At 40.9% G+C, this 12,814-nt stretch overlaps 1 protein-coding gene across 1 annotated transcript; it reads right to left on the bottom strand.

The window, feature by feature from the left end:
• Nucleotides 1–681: 681 nt before the first annotated feature.
• Nucleotides 682–1,194, bottom strand: LOC107632828 (uncharacterized). The gene has a single exon (XM_016336476.1). It carries the CDS (start codon nt 1,192–1,194, stop codon nt 682–684), a length of 513 nt encoding a protein of 170 aa, XP_016191962.1.
• Between the last annotated feature and the right edge of the window lie 11,620 nt (nt 1,195–12,814).

The raw sequence follows: 12,814 nt of genomic DNA, 5'->3' as shown, positions 1-12,814 counted from the left end.
ATGCGTTACGCTTATGCGTGGGGGTAGCTGCACGTTTCGCGTAGTGCGCGCGCGATGCTCGCCAACTCTCGGGTGAATGTACCAAGAGTGGCACACAGAGCAACCGACGCGTACGCGTCATAGGCGCACACGCGTGGATGGGCATTTGGGGAAGATGACGCGTGAGCGTGCCTCACGCTTATACGTGGATGGGCAGTCGCGCGTTTCGCGCAATGCTTGCGCGTTTCGCGCAATGCTCGCGCGATGGTCGTGCAACTCTCGGGAAAATGGACCAAGAGTTGCGAACGGGCAATCGACGCACACGCGTCTTGCATGCTTAAGCGTGGACCCCCTTTTTTTTCATGCACATGAAGAGAGTCAATTAAGGCATAAAATTGGTAGTAATGCATGCACTAGGGGTCAAAAACATCAAGAAGCTCATGTAACACTCAATCCTAAAGCATTTCTTCACATCTCAATCCAATCAATCCATTATCAATGAACTCCTCATGAGCAATTTAACACAAAATCAAGTAAAATCAACGCTACTATGAACAAACTCACAAGTCAAGCAATCACAAAGGCTCAAAGACTCAAAAATGCTATGTACAATGAACTAGAAGCAAAGAACGATCATACCGTGGTAGGGTGTCTCCCACCTAGCACTTTTATTTAACGTCCTTAAGTTGGACGGTCATGAGCTCAAATCTCCTCGCCTTCGGATGCGTCCTCAAGAAGGAACACATCAACCTCTTTGTTGCTTTTCATCTTTTCTCCATGGTATAGCTTTAGACGATGACCATTCGCTTTGAAGATATTAGGGCTTGAAGGGTGCCTTAGGTGGTAGACTCCATATGGTTCCGCTTTCTCCACTCTATAGGGGCCTTCCCACCTTGATCTTAGTTTTCCGGGCATCAACCTTAACCTAGAGTTATAGAGGAGAACTAGTTCTCTGGCTCTAAACTCTCTTCTTCTTATGTTTCTATCATGTACCGCTTTCATCTTTTCCTTGTAAAGCCTTGAATTCTCATAGGCTTCCAATCTAAGGTTCTCAAGCTCTACCAATTGTAGCTTCCTTTCGACTCTAACCCCAAATTCTGTGTTTAACTCCTTTACGGCCCAATACGCTTTATGTTCTATCTCCACCGGGAGGTGGCAAGCCTTCCCATAGACCAATCGGAACGGGCTCATGCCAATTGGCGTCTTGTACGCCATCCGGTAGGCCCAAAGTGCATCACCGAGTTTGGAACTCTAATCTTTTCTATGAGGTTTCACAACCTTTTCCAATATACGCTTGATTTCCTGATTGGAGACCTCGGCTTGGCCGTTCGTTTGGAGTGGTACGCTGTGGCTACCTATGGATGATGCCATATTTCTTCATTAACCCTACCATCCTTTTGTTACAAAAGTGCGAGTCTTGATCACTCACGATTGCTCGTGGTGATCCAAAGCGACAAATAATGTTATTTCGAACAAAAGAAAGCACTACATTAGCATCATCGGTTCTAGTGGGATTGCTTCCACCCACTTGGAAACATAGTCAACAGCAAGTAGGATATACATGAAACCATTAGAATTTGGAAAGGGCCCCATAAAGTCAATACCCCAAACATAAAAAATTTCACAAAACAACATTGTTTGTTGGGACATCTCATTCTTCTTAGAAACATTTCCAAATCTAAGGCATTGTGGACAGGAGCTACAAAAGAGAGATGCATCTTTGAAAAGTGTAGGCCACCAAAAGTCACAATTCAAAACCTTCCGAGCCATCCTTTGAGGACCAAAATGACCTCCACTCTCGGAAGAGTGGCAAGCCTCCAAAATAGCTTGATGCTCGGATTGCGGGATGCACCTATGAATTACTTGATTGGCACCACATCTCCATATGTATGGATCATCCCATACGTAATAATTGGATTCACTTTTAAGCTTATCCTTTTGATATTGAGAGAAATTGGGAGGAAAGGTGCGAGCAACCAAGTAATTGGCAATAGGTGCATACCAATGGATAACTTCGGAGATTGCTAGCAAGCCCTCAAGAGGGAATGTATCATTAATAGGAGTGGGATCGCCCTTTGTTTGCTCAAGGCGACTTAGGTGGTCCGCCACTAAGTTTTGCGAACCACTCCTATCTTTGATTTCAAGGTCAAATTCTTGCAATAACAACACCCATCGTATCAACCTTGGTTTGGATTCTTTTTTGGCCAACAAATACTTCAAAGCCACGTGATCCGAGTATACACCACCTTAGAGCTAAGTAAATAAGCCCAGAATTTATCCAAGGCAAAGACAATAGCTAACAATTCCTTCTTGATGGTGGTATAATTGGATTGCGCTCCATCTAGAGTCTTAGAAGCATAGGCAATGACATAAGGAATCTTACCCTCGCGCTGACCTAGCGCCGCTCCCACCGCATAGTTTGAGGCGTCACACATGATCTCGAAAGGTCTAGTCCAATCCAGTCCTCGCACTCTGGGAGCTTGGGTCAAAGTAATTTTGAGCTTGTCAAAGTCCTCCATGCACTCTTCACTCAAATCAAATTCCATATCCTTTTGCAACAATCGAGAGAGAGGTAATGCCACCTTACTAAAGTCCTTAATGAATCGCCGGTAAAAACCACATAGGCGATCAAGCATTTGGTCGATGAAGGGCAACGGAAAGTGATCCTTTCTAGTGGCTAAGTTTAATCGTCAGTCAATACACACTCTCCATGAGTTTTGGACTCTTGTAGTAACACCAAATTTCTTTGGAACCACTTGGACGAGGCTCACCCATTCACTATCCGAAATTGGATAAATAATGTCCGCTTCTAATAACCGGGTGACCTCCTTCTTCACAACCTCTAAAATGGTAGGATTTAGACGTCTTTGAGGTTGTCTAATGGGTTTGGCTCCTTCTTCTAAGAAAATTCGGTGTTCACACACCTGGGGCTAATGCCAACCAAATCCGCCAAGCTCCACTCATTGGCCTTCTTATTTCTCCTCAAGACGTTGAGCAACTTCTCCTCTTGGTAGGAGGTGAGCTCCCTTGCAATTATTACCGGGAACTTTTGGTTCTCCTCAAGAAAGGCATATCTTAGGTGGGTTGGGAGGGACTTCAAATCCGCATTTTGTTCATGACTCGGTACTTTGTCTTCCGGTATCATTGGAGGTGATAGGACCTCTTCTTCACATACATGGGAGCTCCCTACACTCGGGTCTTGAATCATACTCTTTCCATCAAAATCATCTTGTTGAACTTGGGCCACAATATTATCAATCAAATCACACTAGAATATAGAGTGATCCTCCGGTGGGTGTCTCATGGCTTCATCAAGATTAAAGCTCACTTCTCTTCCATCGATCTCGAACGAGTAGGTACCCGAAAACGCATCTAATTTGAACCGGGAGGTCTTTAAAAATGGCCTCCAAAGAAAAATAGATGAAGTCCTTCCGAAATCACTAGGGGGCATCTTGAGAATATGAAAATCAATCGGGAAGACCAACCCTTTTATGCTTACTAGAACATCCTCCGCTATACCAACTACAAAAATTATGCTTTTGTCCGCTAAAACAAATCGGGTAGCCGACCGTTTCAACGGTGGGAGCTTTAAAACCTCATAAACGGACAAGGGCATAATACTCACACAAGCGCCAAGATTGCACTTATAATCAACAGATTCTACCCCATCTGTGGTGCAAGTTACCAAGCAAGGGCCGGGGTCACCACACTTTTCCGGCACATCATCCATTAAAGTGGAAATTGAACTTCCCAAGCGAATAGTTTCTAATTCACAAATTTTCTCCTTGTTCATACATAAGTCCTTTAGAAACTTTGCATATTTAGGCACTTGGCAGATAGCATCAAAGAGAGGGATGTTTACCTCAACTTTCTTGAACATCTCCACCATTTTGGAATCCAACTCAACTCGCCTCTTGGTCTTCCTTGCCAATGTGGGAAATGGGATTGGAGTAGCATCTTGCAAGACATCCCCATCCTTATGCAATCCACCCCTTGGTTGAGCAATCACCTCTTCAACTTCCTCTTGAGCTTCATCCTCCTCTTCAACTTCTTCTATCTCAACCACATCCTCATCTTGAGTGATCTCTATTGGACTTGGCTTACTCCTCTCTTGTAATTTGGTTCGGACCTCAAGGTGATGGCGTTGATGCCACCCTTTGGGTTGGGTAGAGGTTGAGAGGGTAAGGCACTTGAGCTTGAGGCTTGAGTGGTAGAGGTGGAGGTTGATTCTATGCGAGAAACAAGGGCTTGGAGTGTAGAAGTAATACCGATAAGGCTTGAGGTAAGTGTTGCTTGAAACTTCTTTTGGCTTTGGAAGATGGAGCGGAGTGTCTTATCTTGATTAGAAGAAGGAGAGGGGTAAGTGATTTGAGGCGCTTGTGGTTGGTTGGGTGGAGGTGCTTGCCTTTGATGAGGTGCTTGGTAGGTTTGGTAGGCTCTTCCTTGTTTTTGGTTTTGGTATGGAGGATTTTGTTGGTATCGGTTTTGTTGGTTGTTGTTGTTGTTCCATCTTTGGTTCCCACTATTGTCCCTTCTCCCTTGATTATAATTGTCCCTCCATGCTTGGTTGGTGTTATCCCTCCACCCTTGGTTGGAGTTATCCCTCCACACTTGGTTGGAGTTATCTTGCCACCCTTGATTGAAATTGCCCCCTTGGTTATAGTTGCCTCTTTGTTGATGATAACCTTGGTTTGGATGATTGTAGTAGGCATTAGTAGCCGCCAAAGTATTATCATCTTGGATGTTTGGGCATTCGTCAGTGTAATGGGTGTAGCAAGAGCAAATTTTGCACACTCGTTGAGGAACCAATTGTTGACTTTGTTGTGGTTGAGGGGGGTGGAGGTTGGTGTTGATTTAGTTGGAGTTGCTTTAGAATGTTTGTCATTTCCCCCAAGGTCTTGGTAAGGGCGGCGGTCTCACCAGTAGTAGAAACTTCATTTATAGCTCTCGGATGGTTGTTTCTTTGTCTAGCGTGTTGGGTGGACTCGGCCAAATCGGTGATCAATTGCCATGCCTCCTCCGCCGTTCTATACTTTGTCAAGGAACCATTGCTTGAGGCGTCCAAGAGGATCTTGTCTCGTGGTTTCATTCCTTGGCAAAAATAGCTTATCAACACTAGAGTGTCAATCATATGGTGTGGGCATGAGTCAAGTAATCTCCGAAACCTTTCCCAATACTCGTATAGAGTTTCTATTTCACCTTAAACAATGCATGAAATTTCTTTTCTCAATTTATCCGTCACCTCCGGAGGAAAGAATTTATCTAAGAACTCCCTTCTAAGCAAATTCCAATCACCAAAAATCTCATCGGGCAAAGTGTAAAATCACTCTTTGGCTTTTCCCTCTAGAGAGAAAGGGAAGGCAAACAAGCAAATAGTAACCTCATCGAAACCCTCCCGCCTAGCTGTTGAGCATACACCTTGAAAATCTCTAAGGTGTCTAATAGAATCTTGGGCGGAGAGTCCATGGAACTTGGGTAGAAGATGAATCAAAGCGGTCTTGAGTTCAAAATTAGCATTCAACTCCGGATAACGCACTTGAAGCGGTTGAAGAACAAAGTCCGGAGCACTGGCTTCCTTAAGAGTGACTCTCCTTAGAGCGGCCATTGGTTCGGTACCTAGATTGATAGAAGAAAAATTAGTAGTATCAATGGAAGAATAAATGGTTTCCTCCTCAAATGACGTGTCCGATTCACCCTCAGGTATGGTTGGTGAATTGGTAGAAACCCTTTCACCACCTCCAAAGGCTAACCGTCTCCTAGCTTGCCTTAGATGAAATAAAGTTCTCTCAATTTCGGGATCAAAAGTGGCTAAGCTTAGATCAGGTAGTGATCGCGTCATTCAATGAAAGAGCATAGAACTCATGACAATAAGGTACACTAAACAAAGATTAATCCTAACTAACAATTGAACTATCAACAATCAATAAAAATGCAAGTATTCACATATCCACATATTTACACTAACCAACAACATGGCACACAATTGCAACTCCCCGGCAACGGCGCTATTTTGACGAGCTATATTTTGTCGGTATAGAATTCTCCAATGGGATTATGTCGTGTGTATAGTCTAAACCAGTACGTGACGCTTTGTCACGCATACGTGTCGCTGGACTTCTGCACTTGTCACGCATACGCGTCAGTCACGAGTACGCGTCACTGTAAAATGCTCCAAGTTCCACGCACGCGTCAGCCATGCGTGCGTATCGATCCTCACTGCTCAGCTCCTTAGTTTCTTGTGTTCCTTCCACTTTTGCATGCTTTCTTTTCATCCTCTAAGCCATTCCTGCCCTATAAAATCTGAAAACACTTAACACACAGATCACGACATCGAATGGTAATAAGAAAAGATTAAAAATTAGTAATTTAAGGTCAAAGAAGCATGTTTTCAATCATTGCACAAAATTGGGAAGAAAAATGTAAAACGTGCGAATTATATGCATAAGTGTGAGAATAATTGATAAAATCCGCTCAATTCCAAACAAAATAAACCATAAAATAGCGGTTTATCAATCTCCACACACTTAAACATTAGCATGTCCTCATGCTAATAAGCTCAAGAGAAACTAAAAGAGTGAAGAGGAATGGTAGAAATTATGAAATGCAACCTATTTATATGAATACAACTAAATGCAAAATGTTTATACCTACTTGGTTAAAAGTAAACACATTCTCCAAGACAAACATAAACTGGATTCCACTAATTTAAATCACAAAATAAAGTACAAGTAACTTGCAAGAAGAAAGCTCATGAAAGCCGGAAACACAGAATCGAGCATCGAACCCTCACTGGAAGTGTATACACTCTAATCACTCAAGTGTTTAAGGGTTGATTCTCTCGGTTCTCTACTAATCTTGCTTTCTAAGGCTTGCTTTTCTTCTACCAATCAACAGAAATTTAATGCACAAATATGCATATCAAGAGGTCTTTTAAGAGTTGTAATGGGATTAAGGTCAAGGTAGGATTGTATTTGGTCAAGTGGACTATAATCAGAAACTTTGATTAACCTAAACTTCCAACCTAACTTAAGACAATCCATGTAATCAAAGTACAAAATCTAACTACCCATTAACTATGTTTTCCACATATTCATGCATCCTAATTTTGAGTACAGTACATATGCATTGTTATCACCATCTATTTTGGGGCATTTTGTCCCCTTTTTATTATTTGCTCTTTTTTTTTTCTTTTTCTCTTTTTTTTTTATACTTTTCTTTTCTTTTGTTTTTCTCAATGCATATGATTAAGGTATTGAATGCATGAAAAAATCCTCAATATTTTTTCACATTTTAATAAAAATAAACAACACCCAATTTCCAAACCAAACGTTTCCAAACCCAATTTCTCCACACTTAATTCATGAGCACTCTCACTAGTCTAAGCTAACCAAGGATTCAAATTAAGGACATTATTGTTTTCCGCTTAGAGTTAATGATGTGCTAAAGTAAAGAACAAAAGGGGTGAAATAGGCTCAACATTGGTTTGCAAAGGATAATGAAAGGTTAAGGCCATACGGGTATGTGAGCTCAGTGAAACAAATGTCTCAATCACATAAGTGCATGCATATATCAAACAATGGAAATATAGAATCAAGCAAGACAAGGATCACAATTTTAGAGAGAAGAAGACACACCAAAACTGAATATTGGTTGATAAAATGCAACCAATCAAATAAGCTCAAAAATCTTACAAGTTTTGTGTGTTCGAGCTCTAAAACCATGTTCCAAATTAAATTCTTCAAGCAAAGTTTAACAAAAATTTTAATTCAAATTAGTGAAATGCTATAAAATAGTTTCTTGGAAAAGAAATTATCACTTCAACCAAGTAGTAAATACATGCAAGCAATTAACTACACATGCAATCTATCATGCAATACAACAACTAACTAGCAAGGGAAATTAAACATTGGTGTTGGAAAGAAAGTAACTAACCCACGAAAGTCGGTATCGACCTCCCCACACTTAAAGATTGCACCATCCTTGGTGCATGCAAAGATGTGCAAGTGGATGGGTGGCTGCAACTGATGCTTTTCCTAAGAAGATGGTGCATAGGAACTTGTTTGTTCGTCCCAGTTAGAAACTTTTCCTTTTCCCTCTTGGTGGCCAGCTTGAAAGAAGAGAAAAAGGAAGAAAAATTACCCACAAACAAAGATGTCAAAAGAAATAAAATATATGTGGGCTATTGCCAAATAATAAGGTTCTCAACTGCACGGTAGCTATAACATGCAAGTGAGAATGCAATATAAGCAAAGGGCATGTGGAATAAATACCAGACAAGTCAAGGAACACCCAAAACAATTCAAGAAATATGCAACAGTTGAGTAAGAAAAGTTAACACCAATAGAAAATTAGCAAACTTAGAAAAGAAAATAAAAATATGCACAAAGTAAAAATGCAATGAATGACAGTATGCAAATGCAATAAGCAAAAGAGAATAAAAGAGAATAAGGATGAGAATTTAAAAAAATGAATAAGAAGGAAGTAAGAAGGGAAGAAGAAAAGGAAGAAGAAAGGAAAGAGGAAAGAGTAAGAAAGGAGAGAATGAAGAAGTAAAATGGAAAACGGGACGCGACGCACACGCATGCATCACGCGTACGCGTGAAAACAGAAAGAGCCATTTGACGCGTAAGCGTCACCCATGCATACGCGTGGATGGCCAAAAATGAACACTGATGCGTACGCGTGACTACTCGCGCAATTCCAGCGCAGTGGCAGCCCAACTCTCTGTTAAAAACTGGATGGTCAAAATTTCGAAACTGACGCGCACGCGTCGTCTACGCCTACGCGTGGATGTGAAAAAAACTCAAATGATGCCTACGCATCATTGACGCACACGCGTGGGTTGGGTTGTGCGCCCAACACCCCACCCGCATCGTTCCAGCACAACTCTTTGTTTGTTTGTACCAGAGATCAAAATTGGCATCGATGCATACGCGTCGCCCACGCGTACGCGTGGGTTGCCTTTTTTTTAAATTATGAAATATAAAGAAAAATAAGGGTAAACATGCAGAATTAGAAATTAACACTGACGGAAATAAAATAAAACTAATAAAAAGAAAGATAATACCATGGTGGGTTGTCTCCCACCTAGCACTTTTAGTTATTGTCCTTAAGTTGGACATTTTGTGAGCTCCTTGTCATGGTGGCTTGTGCTTGAACTCATCTTGAAACTTCCACCACCGCTTGGACTTCCAATAAGCTTCAACATTCCCAAGTGAATTTGCCAAGCCTTGATGAAGTTCTTCACAAGCTTTGAGCTCCCAAAGTTGATCCTCTTGTATGCCTGGATCCCAAATCTTGTTTCTACACCCGTCTGTAAGTTGATCATTGTTGTTCTAACCGGGTGGCAAGCAATCCGAATTCTCAATAAAGTACCAAACTCTTCTTTTAGATCCAACCACTTGGTCATTAGTCCAACCTTTGCATCTAGCTCTTGAAATCTCAACCTTAATGAGCCTTGACTTGCAACTCCAACCACTAAACATCCTTCTCTTATGCTTAATGCCACAAAGCCTCCTAAGTTGGCCATCCGTTTCAAGAATACTGGTGCACGAAATCACAATCACACTTTTGCAATTCCGCACAACTAACCAGCAAGCGCACTGGGTCGTCCAAGTAATACCTTACGTGAGTAAGGGTCGATCCCACGGAGATTATCGGTTTGAAGCAAGCTATGGCTATCTTGTAACTCTTAGTCAGGATATCAATAATTCTCAGATTTAATTTTAAAAAGTAAAAGAACATGAAATCAATACTTGTTATGCAGTAATGGAGAACAGGTTGAGGTTTTGGAGATGCTCTGTCTTCTGAATCTCTGCTTTCCTACTGTCTTCTTCTTCACACACGCAAGGCTCCTTCCATGGCAAGCTGTATGTTGGTGGATCACTGTTATCAATGGCTACCATCCGTCTTCTCAGTGAAAATGGTCCAAATGCGCTGTCACCGCACGGTTAATCATCTGTCGGTTCTCACTCATGCTGGAATAGGATCCATTGATCCTTTTGCGTCTGTCACTACGCCCAGCACTTGTGAGTTTGAAGCTCGTCACAGTCATCCCTTCCCAGATCCTACTCGGAATACCATAGACAAGGTTTAGACTTTTCGGATCTCAGGAATGGCCGCCAATTGATTCTAGCTTATACCACGAAGACTCTGATCTAAATCAAGAGGCTAAGAGATAAACACTCAATCTAAGGTAGAACGGAGGTGGTTGTCAGGCACGCGTTCATAGGTTGAGAATGGTGATGAGTGTCACGGATCATCACATTCATCAAGTTGAAGTACGAGTGAATATCTTAGAATAGAAACAAGCGTGATAGAATGGAAAACAGTAGTAATTGCATTAATTCATAGAAACACAGCAGAGCTCCTCACCCCCAACCATGGGGTTTAGAGACTCATGCCATAGAAGATACAACATGAAATGTGTAAAGTGTCATGAGGTATAAGATGAATCACTAAAAGTAGTTTTTATAATAAACTAGTGACCTAGGGTTATAGAAAATGAGTAAGCTAGAATAGTTAGTGTAGAAATCCACTTCCGGGGCCCACTTGGTGTGTGCTTGGGCTGAGCATTGAAGCTTTCACGTGTAGAGACCTTTCTTGGAGTTAAACGCCAGCTTTTGTGCCAGTTTGGGCGTTTAACTCCAGCTTTTATGCCAGTTCTGGCGTTTTGACGCCAGAATTTCTATGCTGACATGGAATGCCAGTTTGGGCCATCAAATATCAGGCAAAGTATGGACTATTATATATTGCTGGAAAGCCCAGGATGTCTACTTTCCAACTCAATCAAGAGCGTGCCAATTGGGCTTCTGTAGCTCCAGAAAATCCACTTCAAGTGCAGGAAGGTCAGAATCCAACAGCATCTACAATCCTTTTTCAGCCTCTGAATCAGATTTTTGCTCAGGTCCCTTAATTTCAGCCAGAAAATACCTGAAATCACAGAAAAACACACAAACTCATAGTAAAGTCCAGAAATGTGATTTTTGAATAAAAACTAATAAAAGTATAATAAAAACTAAATAAAACATACTAAAAACATACTAAAAACAATGCCAAAAAGCGTATAAATTATCCGCTCATCACAACACCAAACTTAAATTGTTGCTTGTCTCCAAGCAACTGAAAATCAAATAGGATAAAAAGAATAGAATATAAAATGAATTCCAAAAATATCTATGATGATCAGTCTTAATTAGATGAGCGGGGCTTTTAGCTTTTTGCTTCTGAACAATTTTGGCATCTCACTTTATCCTTTAAAGTTCAGAATGATTGGCATCTATAGGAACTCAGAATTCAGATGGTGTTATTGATTCTCCTAATTCAGTATGTTGATTCTTGAACACAACTACTTTATGAGTCTTGGCCGTGACCCAAAGCATTTTGTTTTCCAGTATTACCACCGGATACATAAATGCCATAGACACATAACTGGGTGAACCTTTTCAGATTGTGAGTCAGCTTTGCTAGAGTCCCCAATTAGAGGTGTTCAGAGCTCTTAAGCACACTCTTTTTTGCTTTGGACCACAACTTTAACCGCTCAGTCTCAAGCTCTTCACTTGACACCTTCACGCCACAAGCACATGGTTAGGGACAGCTTGGTTTAGCCGCTTAGGCCAGGATTTTATTCCTATGGGTCCTCCTATCCACTGATGCTCAAAGCCTTGGATCCTTTTTATTTTACCCTTGCCTTTTGGTTTAAAGGGCTATTGGCTTTTTCTGCTTGCTTTTTCTTTTTCTCTTTTTCTCTCTCCTTTTTTTTCGCATATATTTTTTTTGCAAGCTTTTCACTGCTTTTTCTTGCTTCAAGAATCAATTTTATGATTTTTCAGATTATCAAATAACATTTCTCCTTTTCCATCATTCTTTCAAGAGCCAACAATTTTAACATTCATGAACAACAAATTCAAAAATATGCACTGTTCAAGCATTCATTCAGAAAAACAAAAAGTATTGCCACCACATCAAAATAATTAATCTGTTTTAAAATTTGAAATTCATGTACTTCTTTTTCTTTTTGAAATTAAAAACATTTTTCATTTATGAAAGGTGATGGATTCATAGGACATTCATAACTTTAAGACATAAACTTTAAATTTTATTAATCATGGAATGAAAATAAGACTCAAAAATAAATATAAGAGCAAATCAATAATAATAGAAGACAGAAAATTAAAAACAAAAAAATAAATGACTCTTAAAATAGATTCCTAATAATAAAGGTTATCACAGAGTTAGGACTCAACAACCTTGATTTTGAGTAGTGGATGCTCCTTCAATCTGGGGGGTACTTGGTCCTTCAAGTGAGAGCTTCTAGCGCTTCAGCTCCTGTAGCTCACGCCCCTGCTTCTCCTGTTCCTTAAGCAACTTGCAGAGCATGCAGTTTTAATTCTGTTGTTCTTCCTTAAGTTGATCCACAGCTTCTTGCAGCTTGGTGACAAATGCTTCTAGGTGGGTCTAGTAGTCAATTTCAGGGATTTCTGGGAGGAACTCCTGCGCCCTCCTCTTGATGGAGTTGTCTTGCACTTGTTGTCCTTCTATTGACTTTTTGGTGATTGGATGTTCGATTGGGATGAATTCATCTACTCCCATCCTCACCCCAGCATCTTTACATAGCAGAGAAATTAAGCTTGGGTATGCCAATTTGGCTTCAGTGGAGTTCTTGTTTGCAATTGTGTAAATCTCACAAGAAATCAGATGATGAATCTCCACTTCGTTTCCTAGCATAATACAATGAATCATCACTGCTCTTTTGACAGTGACCTCAGAGCGGTTGCTAGTGGGCAATATGGAACGCCCAATGAAGTCCAACCAGTCTCTTGCGACTGGTTTGAGA

Source organism: Arachis ipaensis, chromosome B3 (assembly GCF_059453495.1).
Source record: "Arachis ipaensis isolate K30076 ecotype BB chromosome B3, ASM5945349v1, whole genome shotgun sequence".
In the NCBI taxonomy this organism is placed as follows: Eukaryota; Viridiplantae; Streptophyta; class Magnoliopsida; order Fabales; family Fabaceae; genus Arachis; species Arachis ipaensis.
Note: the sequence above shows the minus strand (reverse complement) of the source record. Positions and strands in the feature narration are given on the sequence as shown.

Bases quoted from the DNA above. Each gene is read 5' to 3' on its own strand.
- LOC107632828 (XM_016336476.1), bottom strand. From the start codon at position 1,194: ATGGCGTACAAGACGCCAATTGGCATGAGCCCGTTCCGATTGGTCTAT.